This window comes from Astatotilapia calliptera, chromosome 3 (assembly GCF_964374335.1).
Source record: "Astatotilapia calliptera chromosome 3, fAstCal68.1, whole genome shotgun sequence".
NCBI lineage: Eukaryota > Metazoa > Chordata > Actinopteri > Cichliformes > Cichlidae > Astatotilapia > Astatotilapia calliptera.
In genome coordinates, this window is record NC_137424.1 from 8,262,724 (window position 1) to 8,275,734 (window position 13,011).

The 13,011-nt window shown below is 42.1% G+C and overlaps 1 protein-coding gene across 24 annotated transcripts in view; it reads left to right on the forward strand.

The window, feature by feature from the left end:
• LOC113010159 (phospholipase D1-like) overlaps positions 1-12,359 on the forward strand; it is a 34,776-nt gene extending 22,417 nt beyond the window's left edge. For 6 of the 24 annotated variants that reach the window (XM_080297671.1, XM_080297668.1, XM_080297653.1 and 3 more), the window contains 3 exons: positions 80-2,847; positions 5,199-5,795; positions 6,121-7,423. In XM_080297671.1, coding sequence (XP_080153797.1) covers positions 2,812-2,847; positions 5,199-5,795; positions 6,121-6,789 — 1,302 coding nt within the window. In that variant the 5' untranslated portion in view covers positions 80-2,811 and the 3' untranslated portion in view covers positions 6,790-7,423. Of the gene's footprint in view, positions 1-79; positions 2,848-5,198; positions 5,796-6,120; positions 7,424-9,978; positions 10,096-10,385; positions 10,969-11,057; positions 11,152-11,489 lie in introns of those variants that run through there. The other 18 variants (XM_080297692.1, XM_080297683.1, XM_080297684.1 and 15 more) reach the window with 15 other exon arrangements.
• Positions 12,360-13,011: the final 652 nt, after the last annotated feature.

Consider the following 13,011-nt stretch of genomic DNA (forward strand, 5'->3'; position numbering starts at 1 on the left):
ACTTGTCAGATGAACATATGAGACACTTTGACTCTTCAGTGCAGTGTGGAGCCTAACAAAGATCTGTTTTGTGTCCCAGCTGATCAGCAGGAGGAGGAGAGTCTGACGGAGCAGCAGAGGAACATTTTCAGCTACTTGGACTCAGCTCAGCCACTACAGAGGAAACAATGAGCTCAACACAGAAGGTGACCGACAGAGCAGGACCATATGACCAAAGATATTTATCACCATATACATTTGAACATTTGCCATAACGATGTAGCTGACGATAGAATTGACACCAGACAAAATACTTTACAGCTGCACAACTTTATTAAAAACCCATCAATGTATTTTCACTGAAACAAGCAGCTGTTGTTTATGTGCATTAAAGTTATATAAAAATGTAACAGTGCAAATGCAAATTCCTCGCTGACAGTTTAACCAAAAGGCGTTTCCAGTGGAAACTGGCCGACACATCCTGAGCATAACCATGTATAATATCCACTAAACTTCAGAAGAGGTTATACAGTCGTGGCCAAAAGCTTTGAGAATTGCATAAATATTGGAACCTGGAGAAGTTGCTGCTTAAGTTTTTATAATAGCATTTTGCCTGCACTCCAGAATGTTATGAGGAGTGATCAGATGAACTGCATCGTCCTTCTTTGCCATGAAAACGAACTTAATCCCCAAAAAGCCTTACCACTGCATTTCATTGCTGTCATCAAAGGACCTGCTGAGACCATTTCAGTGATCGTCTTCTTAACTCAGGTGAGAATGTTGGCGAGCACGAGGCTGGAGATCATCATGGCTGTATCCCAATTCAGGTTCTGCAGCTTTAAAGTCCTCAAGGGCCGCGTACTCAAAGACCGCTAAGGCCGAAGTGCGAGGCTCGTAGGCTCGTGAAATGGGACGTCTAGCCTCCGTCGCGCTGCCCAGGTTGCCTAGCAACCATGATACTAACACCTGGAAATGTTTCATACAGCTTTGTTTGACAGAAATGAAGGAGAACATATTTAGTTCATTTGTTTCTACATGAGCTCTGTGTGATTTGATGAGTATCTGAGGCTGAGACCACAGGACTGTGAAACATGATTGTTGGGCTTCATTTCTGTGCTGAACAGTCATTTAAGATTAGCTGTAAATGACAATTAGCTGATGTTGTTCATGAGACTAAAGTCATCTCACTGTGGTAATGTAAATATAATATGGCCAATATTATAGGTATCATATTAATCACTTCACTCACAGACAAGTATCTGTGACAGTGTGTATACAGATGTATCATATATAAGAGACAAATATTGTTCCTTCAGTATGTTGGTACTAAATTTGGCTCAATGCTTACATATACCGTATTTTCACAACCATAAGGCGCACTTAAAAGTCTTAGATTTTCTTCAAAAAGTGCGGCGCGCCCTATAGCGCGGTGCGCCCTATGTGTTGTAAGGAGGACGTAGTAGAGAACACCATAAGAACGTTAAAGGGTGAAGTGTGGGCGTTGATCGTATATACCGGGACAATCGCACATACCTGTATAAAAGAACAGGTATGTGCATTATGTGGAACATCGTTGTTTTAACAACCCTGAAAATGGCAAAGAGACACGCTTACGAAACACAGTTTAAACTGAAGGCCATCAGCTACGCGGAGGAACATGGAAATCGAGCAGCGGCGAGAGAATTTAAGATTAACGAATCGATGGTTCGCAAATGGAGGAAGCTGGAAAACAAGCTCCGGCAGGTCAAGAAAACGCAGCTGAGTTTCCGCGGACATAAGGCGAGGTGGCCCGAGTTGGAGGAAAGACTCGAGCGGTGGATCATCGAGCAAAGAGCGAGCGGGAGAAGCAGTTTCGACGGTCACCATTCAGCTAAAAGCAGTTTCACTAGCTGAAGAGATGAACATTGAACATTTCCAAGGAGGTCCGTCTTGGTGCTTTCGTTTTATGAAACGGTGCCATTTTTCCATCCGGACCAGGACTACGGTAGCGCAGCAACTTCCAGCGGATTATAAGGAAAAGCTGGCCATCTTCCGCTCCTACTGCAGCAAACACATCGGCGACAAACACATCCAGCCCAGCCACATCACAAACATGGACGAGGTCCCGCTCACTTTTGACATCCCGGTGAGTCACACTGTGGAGAAGAAGGGGACCAGCACGGTAGCGATACGCACAACGGGGTATGAAAAGTCTTCTTTTACTGTTGTGCTTGGCTGCCATGCTAATGGACAGAAACTGCCGCCTATGGTGATTTTTAAGCGAAAGACTTTGCCTAAAGAGAAGTTTCCAGCAGAAATCATCATTAAGGCAAATGAAAAGGGCTGGATGGATGAGGAAATGATGAAAGACTGGCTGAGGGAGGTGTATGTAAGGAGACCAGGTGGTTTTTTTCCACGCATCACCATCGCTCTTAATCTGTGACTCTATGCGTGCCCATCTCACAGCCGATGTGAAAAAACTTGTGAATCAAATGAATTGTGAGCTTGCTGTCATTCCGGGAGGCCTGACAAAGGAACTCCAACCGCTGGACATCGGTGTGAACCGCCCGTTCAAAGTAAGGCTGCGAGCGGCCTGGGAGCGATGGATGACCGGTGGAGACCACAGTTTCACTAAGAGTGGAAGGCAGTGCCGGGCGAGTTACGCCACAATTTGCCAATGGATTGTAGATGCTTGGGCTAACATGTCTGCTGGCACTGTTGTTCGAGCTTTCGCAAAAGCCGGCATCGTTTCCGAGGAGCCGCACGGCACGGAAAGTGACTCTGACAGTGAAGAAAGTGAACCTGGCATGTTTGATGGAGATTTAGCGCAGACGTTCAATTCAGACACAGAGGATGAGGACTTCGATGGGTTTGATTGATGATAAAAATGTGAGTACCAAACTTTGTTTTGCTCCTGCTTTATTTTTAAATACGCACACTTGTATGCTTGTGTGTTGTTGATGATGACGATTATTGGTAATAAAAATGTGAGTAAGGTACCGAACTCAGGTTTGCTCCCGCTTTATTTTTAAATACGCATACGGTACTTGTATGCACCCTATGGTCCAGTGCGCCTTATGTGTGTGTTAAATACAGTAAGGGCACACATAACTGAGACTGCACCTTTTAGCACAGTGCGCCTTATGGTCGTGAAAATACGGTATGTGTAAAAAGCAAATGTAGGAGCTGTGATAACTGTGTCTGATAGAATGAAGAGTAGACTGATATATGAAATATTCCTTTATTGGGTGAGAAAATCAGACCATGTCATAACTGCTTTAAGTCACACAGAATAGATATCAGAGCCTTAAACAGGCTGACTTCTGCTAAATGGGTCAAACTGGGCAGAAAGTCTACAAACACATAACATCCTTATAGAATATGATGTAACACTATAGATCAACTTAGCTCAGAATATATAAAGCATATAAACAGTTACAGCAATATGATGCAACAAACAGCAGCTACTGATCCAAAATACTCAAAGCTTCATAGAACTGAAACCAACATTTATTTTTAGCTCCATCCTGCTGCTGATACAGACTTTAGGTTTCTGAACATTAAACTTGTTGCTGCCTTTCATAGTGTGTAACTTGAAGGCCCTGAGTACTTTCTCCCACACTGAAAACACTGGGATGATCACATTATTTGAACATTACCTAATAAGACTGATTCAGCACAGACAGTTATGTTAAACTTTCCTAGCAGTCCTTCACAAACAGGGAACAGTCTGTCTATTCTCTCCATCTGTCAGCTGCTGCTGGCTCTTCCTCCTCCTCTTCCTCACACACTGCTGAGTTTGTCCTGGTGGATCATCAGGGCTGCAAAGCCTCACAGATGATGTGCAGCAGTGGCTCCCTCAGTCTGTCCTCACTCTGGACACTTGCAGTCGTCACACATGGAAATCAAATGTGTGATAAGCTGCAGGATTCAAACACAAGTGTAACTTATAAACACATGTTCATACTTTTATTCCACAATCAGAGAGAAAGAAACAGAGAGAGAGTGCAGGACAGACAGACAGGTGACAGTCTCAGGTGTACACACTGCTACACAACAGCACCAGAGAAGCAGGATTTAGTGTTTGTGTTATTACGAGTGTAAACAAGAAGAGTTCCAGATGGTGCAGTGGACACATGTGTGACTGCTGTGATTAAAGCATCTTTCTTTCAGCTTAACGAGTGAACCGTCAGCTCGTTCAAACACACGTTAAAGTGCGTTTGGCTCGACACCACCGAACAGAGGCAGCAATATAACACAGCTAACATTAACAGTGCAGTGAATCCTGCTTGTGCCGTGATGTTCAGGACTGCAAACCGAGCAGCATCACTGACTTTCAGCTTGTTGTGTTTGTGGATATATGACTGACTTTAATTATCCACAAAATCATCACATTCTCTGTCAGATGAAGGTCGACTATTGAACGGCGTATATTTTAAAGGCTTTAAAACCAAGTTAACGCTGAAAGTACAAACATCACTAATGTCACATAACTCTGCCGACAAGGCATAGCTATGGCTATGAAATGGTAAATGGTAAATGGCCTGTATTTGTATAGCGCTTTTCTAGTCCCTAAGGACCCCAAAGCGCTTCACACTACATTCAGTCATTCACACATTCACACACTGGCGATGGCAAGCTACATTGTAGCCACAGCTGCCCTGGGCCGTACTGACAGAGGCGAGGCTGCCGGACACAGGCGCCACCGGGCCCTCTGACCACCACCAGTAGGCAAACATGGGGTTATTATCTTGCCCAAGGATATTTGGCATGCAGCCAGGAGGCAGCCTGGGATCGAACTACCGACCTTCTGATTAGTGGCTGACCTGCTCTGCCACCTGAGCTACAGCCGCCCCTTTGTGTATCACTTCTTCATTATGAAAGATGTCATTAATGCACTAGTAATGTCTCATCTGGAGTATTGTTCAATCATTTGGTCAGCAGCTAATAAGACAGATCTTAATAGACTTCAGTTAGTCCAGAATAAGGCGTCCAGATTAGTGTGAAGATGTTCATACTATACTAATATTGATAAAATGCATAATAACCTTTCTTGGCTTAACACCAGGTTGGATGTAATGTGTTAGAACTACCAGCAGGTGGGGATAAGAGACCTTTAAGGTGTTTGGTGCCACGCTCCACCTTCAGGTTTAAAACTAGTGTTAATGGAGTTTGAAGGTTGAGTTTGTTCCACGACTGCATTTCACTCACTGCCTCTGTTTGTATCTCTGTCACTGCAGGACCAACATGGAGCCAGAAGTCAGCGCTCTCAGGAGGCCGACAAACCTCACAGAAGAAAGGGAGAGAAAAAACACACCTGTGACGAGTGTGGGATGGAGTTTACTCTGAAGGCTTCACTAAAACAGCATCAGGTCATCCACACTGGAGAGAGACCGTTCAGCTGTGACTTGTGTGGAAAGTCTTTTTCCTTGAAGCGTTCCCTAAAACAACACCAACTCATCCACAGTGGAGTTAAAGCGTACAGCTGTGATCAGTGTGGCAGAGCTTTTACTCAAAGTAGCCACTTACAGAGGCATCTAGTTACCCACTCTGGAATTAAGCCATACAGCTGTGACATCTGTGGAAAAACTTTCAGCCAGAGAGGGAGCCGAAATACACACCTACGCATTCACACCAGACATGATGTGTACTGCTGTGAACAGTGTGGCAAACAGTTTACAACTCACACACACTTGCAACGACACATGTTTACCCACACTGAGGAGAGACCTTATCAATGTGACCTGTGTGAGAAGACTTTTAAATCTCCACGTCACCTGAGACAACACCAACAGATCCACACCAGAAAGAGACTCTACAAGTGCAGCTACTGTGAGGTATGTATTTATATTGTTATCCTGTCATTTTAGCCTGACTGTTTGGAACAAGTCTGCTCATTAAACTGTGTTAGCATGTTAGCAATTCTACTGCATGGAAAAGCAGCTCTGAGTGATTATTCAGATTTTCCTTTCAGTTATGATTTTAGTATTACTGTAGTATTATGGTGGTAGTATTGTAGTTATTGCAGCCCAGTAAACTGAGTGTGTTAACTGAAACAGTCAAATGTAGTTGGACGTCTGCAGAGATGCTCTTTATTTCAGGCGACGTTCAGGATACAAATGTTGAAGGACTGACTTACACTGTCTTTGTGTCTTTGTTTAGAAGCAGAGCGACACAGATGGATCCAGTTCTCAACCCTGTCATCACTGTGGTGGTGGGAAAGACTTTCATTGTGACCTCTGTGGAAAAACTTTCAGTCGGCAAAAGACCCTAAAAGTACATCAACGTAGACACACTGGAGACAAACTGAAATACTGCAAAGAATGTGGGAGAAGCTTCACCACACCAAGTGATTTAAAACGACATGAACTGATTCACAGTGGGGTTAAAAAGCACCTCTGTGATCAGTGTGGGTCATCCTTCACCACTGCAGGTCAGCTTAAAACACACAAAGGAGTCCACACAGGAGAGAAACCACACAAGTGCAGACACTGTGAGAGAAGCTTCTCACAGTCAGGTAATCGTAACATTCATGAACGTGCACACATGGAAGGAAACTACAGCTGTGACCAGTGTGACAAGAGCTTCAGGAATCTCAGTTCATACTCTGCACACAAACGATCCCACGTTACTAATAAACTGTTTCACTGTTACCAATGTGCCCAAACATTCACCTCATTGTCTGCTCTGTGCAAACATCAGCGCGATCACTCAGGGCTGAAATCACCCCCATCACTGGATCACAGTGAATTTGAAGACACAGAAAGATCCTCTGGTTTCCTCTGGTCAGACTCAAAAAGCTTGAGATCAGGCTCCACAGAGTTCAGATAGAATCATTTAAACTTGTGTTGAACTGAACTGGTTGCTGGGCTGAACTTCTACATAATACAGATCTACATGGGATCTTCTTTTCTTTGTTTTACTGAGTCAGTTTTGTCCTTTTTTCTCTGTCCTGGTTTTGCTCGTCTGTAAATGATTGAAACTCAGTCAAATAGTTCATTGTTCTCCAGCAAAACGTTTTGGAAACTCATGTTTAACCTTTAACACTCTGACATGTTTTAGCACACAAGGCTTCATCGGGGAGTTCACTCATGATTGGACCATGAGAACAAAGGTTTTTAGTTCTTTCAAAGAGAGTCTTGGAGATGTTTGATGTTTCTGTTTTTCTGAAACCACCTGAAAGAAAAACTATTTTTCTTGCTTTATGTAGTGTGGAAGTTTTTAATGTTTCTTCATCTGTGATGTTCTTGAATGTGTTCACGTGAAGATGGTACAAATAAACTGTCCTTTCAGCTTTAGCTCCTAATTTATTCATTATTTATGGATGTAGCACAGCAGCCGTCTCTTGATTAACACATGGAGGGCTCGGGATCTGATGGTGTCGTCTCCCTAATTTGCCCACTCAGTAAATCTCACTCATGGCCAAGAAATTGAAATAAACCTTGTTTCCCTGCTGGATAGTGATCCACTGTAACTCTGCTCCTCCTTCCTGTTTAGGATTTCTGTGGCTGAAGTAAAATTCCCTCCATCCATCACTTATCCCAGCTAACCCAAAGTGAAATAAAGTTTTGCTGGTCTTAAAAAAGCATTACAATAATGGGCATTACCAATGCAAACTGAATGATACAGAAGATGAAAGAAGAGACTTTGATCAGTTAATAAAGCTCATGATCTGGATTCATTGTGGCTGCTACACAGATACTTCTGGGTCACTTCTCTCAGTTAGGAACCTTCCTCACCAAACTGACTGTTGGACCACACCCCTGGTTTCATGAGAAATTGTTTCAGCCATGATTTCTCTTCCTGTATTTCAGAGTAAAGACTGAAGTGACAAATGGAAGCATGTTTAAAAAACACAATGTGAGAGAGACGTTGAGGTCCTTAGAAGTTACCCTGGGTTTTTCTGTCACCCTGCTAGATGTTACACACCTTGTTATTGGACTGATTTCTACTGCTGGACTACTCCTGCGGAGAGTAACAATACTCTTACTAATTAGCTCCCTTTCACACCTTTGGGGATATTTATTTTTGTGTTTGCAGCGCTGTGAGCCAGAACAGCGAGAGAAAAATCTGCAACAGCGACGAGCCGAATGCTTACGTGAATCGCAGCAGCTGCACATGTGCTACGCTGAATTAGAGGATATCTTTGCTCTGGATTTCTATTTCTACTTTTTCATTTCTATATGATTCTTCTTGCATCTAAACAAAGATGATTCAATTTGCTAAATGTTGATGGCTCTTCGTGCTCAGGTGTAAATGAGACGTAATATTTGCTCTTGGTTTGGTTCTCCTGTACAGAACCTTGCAGTACAACAGAAACCTAAAAACATTATTTGTAGTTGTTATTCTTAGTTGTTCTGCTGCCTAAATACCACAGGGTCTGATTATGAAGTTATTGAGCTGCACATACGTTACGACCTGCTTAAGTTCGAGGTCACAGCGTCTGTAGAGCAGCTGGAACATAATGAAGTCTACAAGGTTAAAGTTTTCTCTTCAGTTATTGTTCTTTCTGCTGCTTGGTTTGATGGAGCTGAGAGCTTTTGTTTTTATTATTGTTATTATAATTATCATTAATATTTTACTCTCTAGAAGCTTTAAAATAGTGTTTGTGTTTGAAAAAATTGATTTAAGAATTGAACAGAAACATCTGTCCTTCTGAAAATCGCCCAAAGGCACGGAGACAAAGTCAAAGGATGCAACCTGTAACTTTCTCTTCCTTCATGTCAGGACCATCATCCATGATTTATATAAAATGCATATAGCAACAGTAGCACTTTAGTTTGGACTTTATGATTTCTGTAACTGGAAAATATTATTTTGTTTAAAGACAGAAGTGACCGCATAGTTGCAACATCAAAGGGAAATATTAATTAATTAGCATCAAGTATATTTGTTGCTTAAGCGTTTGCACTATAACTTAAGTAGGATTATAACTTTTAAGGAAGGAAAGATTTCAGATATTTAGTTCACTGTTTCAGTTATTTTATATGAAATTAAAACATTTACGTTGGTCAAATATGATGCTCTAAATCAAATAAAAGTTTGAAAATAAATGATGTATTTTTAAATGCTGCAACAAATGTTCACAAAAAGTAACTATAATTAAAACCAGTTAAACAAAATCAAATGTTTGAATCATGTTTAACCAAATGCCAGGCTGGAGAGCTGAACCTAAAGTATACGTAGAAAGATTTCAACATCTGAGCAGGTTTTAATGTTTTTATCACATATAAATGTCACAGCAGTGGGTCCTGGCCCAATGCTTTGTGTTTTTGGTTTTCTTTGACTCTTGTTTTTCTTGCTTTTTGTTCTTCTTATTTATCAGGCTCTCAGTAATCTTAGTTCTCCCTCCCTCAGTGTTCATTTCAGCCTGTGTTTAGTTTCTGTTCCCGTGTCCCACGTTTCATCGTTTCATGTCGAGTCAGCCCTGTCTCTCTGTTTCCTGTGTCTCCCCAGTCAGCCCCGCCTCCCTCGGGCACTCATGTGTGATACAGAGTAATAAACCTGACTACATTTGCTACACTCTCTTTATTACCTGTTACTTTAAAACTCATACACTAATTATGTCTGCCCATCTCTCTAATGTGAAGGTCAAAGGTCAACATCCCAGTGACATAAGAATAATCCCAAAGGGGCAAAGGCAGCGGTTAATTTAGCACATTTAGCATTAAGGGTACAGCAAGGATATACTTTTACTTATTGTGGCAGGGGTGTGGTCTCTGGCCTGCTGCAGTGGAGGCTGGTGGCGGGACGTTGGACGGCACAGGTGAGGGTGATGGAGCTCATGACTCTCCCCTTTATAGTGACGGAGGAGACTGGCGTGGGGGAAGCGTGTAGTGGAGGAAGCCGAGGAGAGAGCTGGTTTCTGGCTACAAAGACGGCGTCAAACCAGAAAAGATTGCTCGTGGTCAAATAATGTGTCAATCACCTGTGAATCAAACTGTGTGTGGCTCAGTTCATGTCACAGTGTTGTTTAGTATATCTTCACTTGTCTCACTCTCCTTCTGTTCTGTCCATCAGGACGATCCTCAGCGCTTACACAGATCCTCCATCGATGTTTTGGATCCAATCAGTGATCAGTTCTACGAGGAGGCCTGGATGTTCACCAGCGCTCGCTACACCTCCATCTACCAGAAGGTGAGTGTACTCCTTTGTACTCAGATTAACATTTTACTTCTTAAAATACATTTTCATATATGAGCTTTCTATTATTTCATGGGCCATTTAATCAATATTAAAATTACAAGCATATCAACAAAGGTGAAGCTGGTTTTTTCCACTTGCTGTCACACAGTCATGGAGGAATACAATAAATACATAATCAGTCATAGATCCTGAACAATGACATTAAAACAAAGTCTGTGGCTCTAAAAACTAAACAGTATAAAGACATGCTCCAAGCTGCTGTTTCTCTCCTCCTCCTCTAGGTTTTCCACTGTCGGCCATCCAGCTATGCTGGAGGGCTACCTGGCCAATGCTGGCCTACACAAAGAGGTCCCGGCTCGGAGGAGCTGAAGAAGATCCTTGCCTTCCTCGTCAGTTTCCTCTTCAGTTCCTATCCCAACAAAACCTTCTTGCACCTATTAGCTCCAAAGAGGCTATGGTGCCCGTGGAGGTCTGGACCTGAGGCCTGTGCTCATCACGTGGATAGAAAACACTCTGACACCATTCTGGAGGTCTGATGGGACTCTGACCAAAACACAGATGAAATAAAACTTGTGGCTGGAGCTTTTAAAATGACTTTTTCACCTCATAGATTAATGCTCATGATTGCATGTTAGCAAGACAGCACCTCCCCAAGGTGAAACTCTCAGGAGACATTTACTCTTAAACTGTAATCTGGTTGAGACTACTTGAGGAGATCTTAGTAGCGAGTATGTGGATTTAGTCTCTTCACCAACAGCAGACAGACCCATGCCAAGAAAGCAGACATGTTCTCAAAGAAAGCCGAGAGCAGAGATTGGAAAAAGCTAAAAAGAAAAAGCTGCAGCTTCAGACGACTATCTGCCTGTAAGGCTGAAAAAGTCCAGTTACGCTCTATTTTGGAAAAGCTCCCAGTTTTGGTAACCTGGACTTTTATTTCCCCTCTTCTGCTACAGATGTTGACTGTGACCTCAGAGGCCAACTGGACCACACAGCTGCAGCAGGAATGAGGGAGAGGAGTCTTCATCCAGCTTCAAAGAAAACATCCAGGTAAAGTGACGTGGATCAGTGGATAAAGCCGTCTCCACTTTCAAAAGAGATCCTCTGAGAGAGAGACTCTCTGAGCCATTTTAGCCTCAAATTATAGGACTTTATAGTACAGCAACACTTTTAAAGGACAAAAATAACATAAACTGTGACTGTAATACAAACAAAGTATTGCATGTGTTTTTAAAAGTGTTCCTCCGATGGGCAGGATATCACTATTAGACTGTCCCACCAGCCAACTTCAACAAGAGACCACAGCAGCATTCAGTGATCAGCACAGATGTTCCTCTAACACTCAGCATCTGATCCCTGTTGGTCTGTGTGCTTCTGCTTTTGCTCAGTTAGAAACCCTGCAGCAACCCGACCCAAAACTGTGTCTTCTTGTTGGCCTCAACGTTGAAGTGTCAAACGTCCAACATCTGGAAAGGAAACCACGCCAGTGTACTGTGATGTTTCACCAACATGTGGCAGACGCTGGTCCTGCCTTTCATGCTGACATCAGCAGAGAGCCCCGCCTACCTCAAAGCCTCCCCTGTCATGTATTGATCAGGATGATTATGAAGATGAGCGAGTGCAAATAAGACTGTAAAAGTCCACGAGCAGAATGTTTGGATGCTTTCTAATGATTCATGAATATCATGAGAGTGTTTGTGTGTTTTGTCTTTTCTTTGCTGACGTTTGTTACTAACAAAGACAATTTACGCTCTGTGTGTGTTTTCATCCTTACCAGCCGCACTCTAACTGCAATGAAGGAAACAAACTGTAGAAATGGTCGACTCAGTGACTTCATAAAATATTGAAGTGGTTCAGGTAGAGCCAGTTTTTAAATGACCATGAACACTGAGCGTATTGTATCTGTACAGCATGTTTTTCTATTAGACAGATTTGTAACAGAGGCCTTGCTCTCAGTAAGTTTGAAATCCTTTTCTGATTTCTTTTGTAATCTCTGATCTTTGTGTATCCTGCTCAGTTTGCGTGCTGCCTGTAGGAGTTTCTGTCTTTGTATTTGAAGATAATTCATTGAATATACTCAGCTGCTTCCCTTTGGTGCCTCACACATCACTGAAGTTTTTCAGTGTCCAGTTATTTGTTTTTAATAGCTGTTTGAATTCTCTGTATGTTTGACCCTGTAGACTGTTTAATGGACTGCTCGTCTTCCTGTTTGTAACCACTGCCTGTTTAGGACTAAAGATTTGGATTTTTGACTTTAACACAGCCTCTGCGTGTCGTCCCTTTGTGTCCTCGTCCTCTGTGAATGTGTCACAGATGTTTCCATGATAATAACACAGCTTTCCCACAGTGGCTTGCAGCAGCATTTATTCACAGCACATTTGAGAAAGGTTCAGATTAACTCGATGAGTTTATATTCAGAATGATTCTGACAGTGGGCCACTGTGAATTGTGATCTTTCATCAGCTCAATGTTTAAGTTCAGTATTTCAAAGCAGGAGCTATGAACAGTCATCATGTTGGCATTAGAATTATTATTATTAATCATTATTAATAATGTCGTTACTCATGTATAACTTTGATTAGTATACATGAATTTTATCAATAGTAAAAATAATGAATAATTCATGTATAACTTTTATTGTGTTTTGTATATTAATTATATTTAAATAGAGATGTTGACCCTGTCTCTACAGTAGCATCAGTGTAACATACATTATTGGTCCAAGCTGTCATAAATGGGGAGCCTGATCCTTTATTATGAAAACATGACGAGTATTTTTCTTGTCAGTTGGGAAGAAGTTGGTCTTTTTTTCCTTCTTTTTGCTCAGTTTGTCTTTTCTTTGATAATTGAAACTCTGATCAAACCTACTCATGTTCACAGCATGTAAAAGCAGCTGACAGTCCGTGGCAT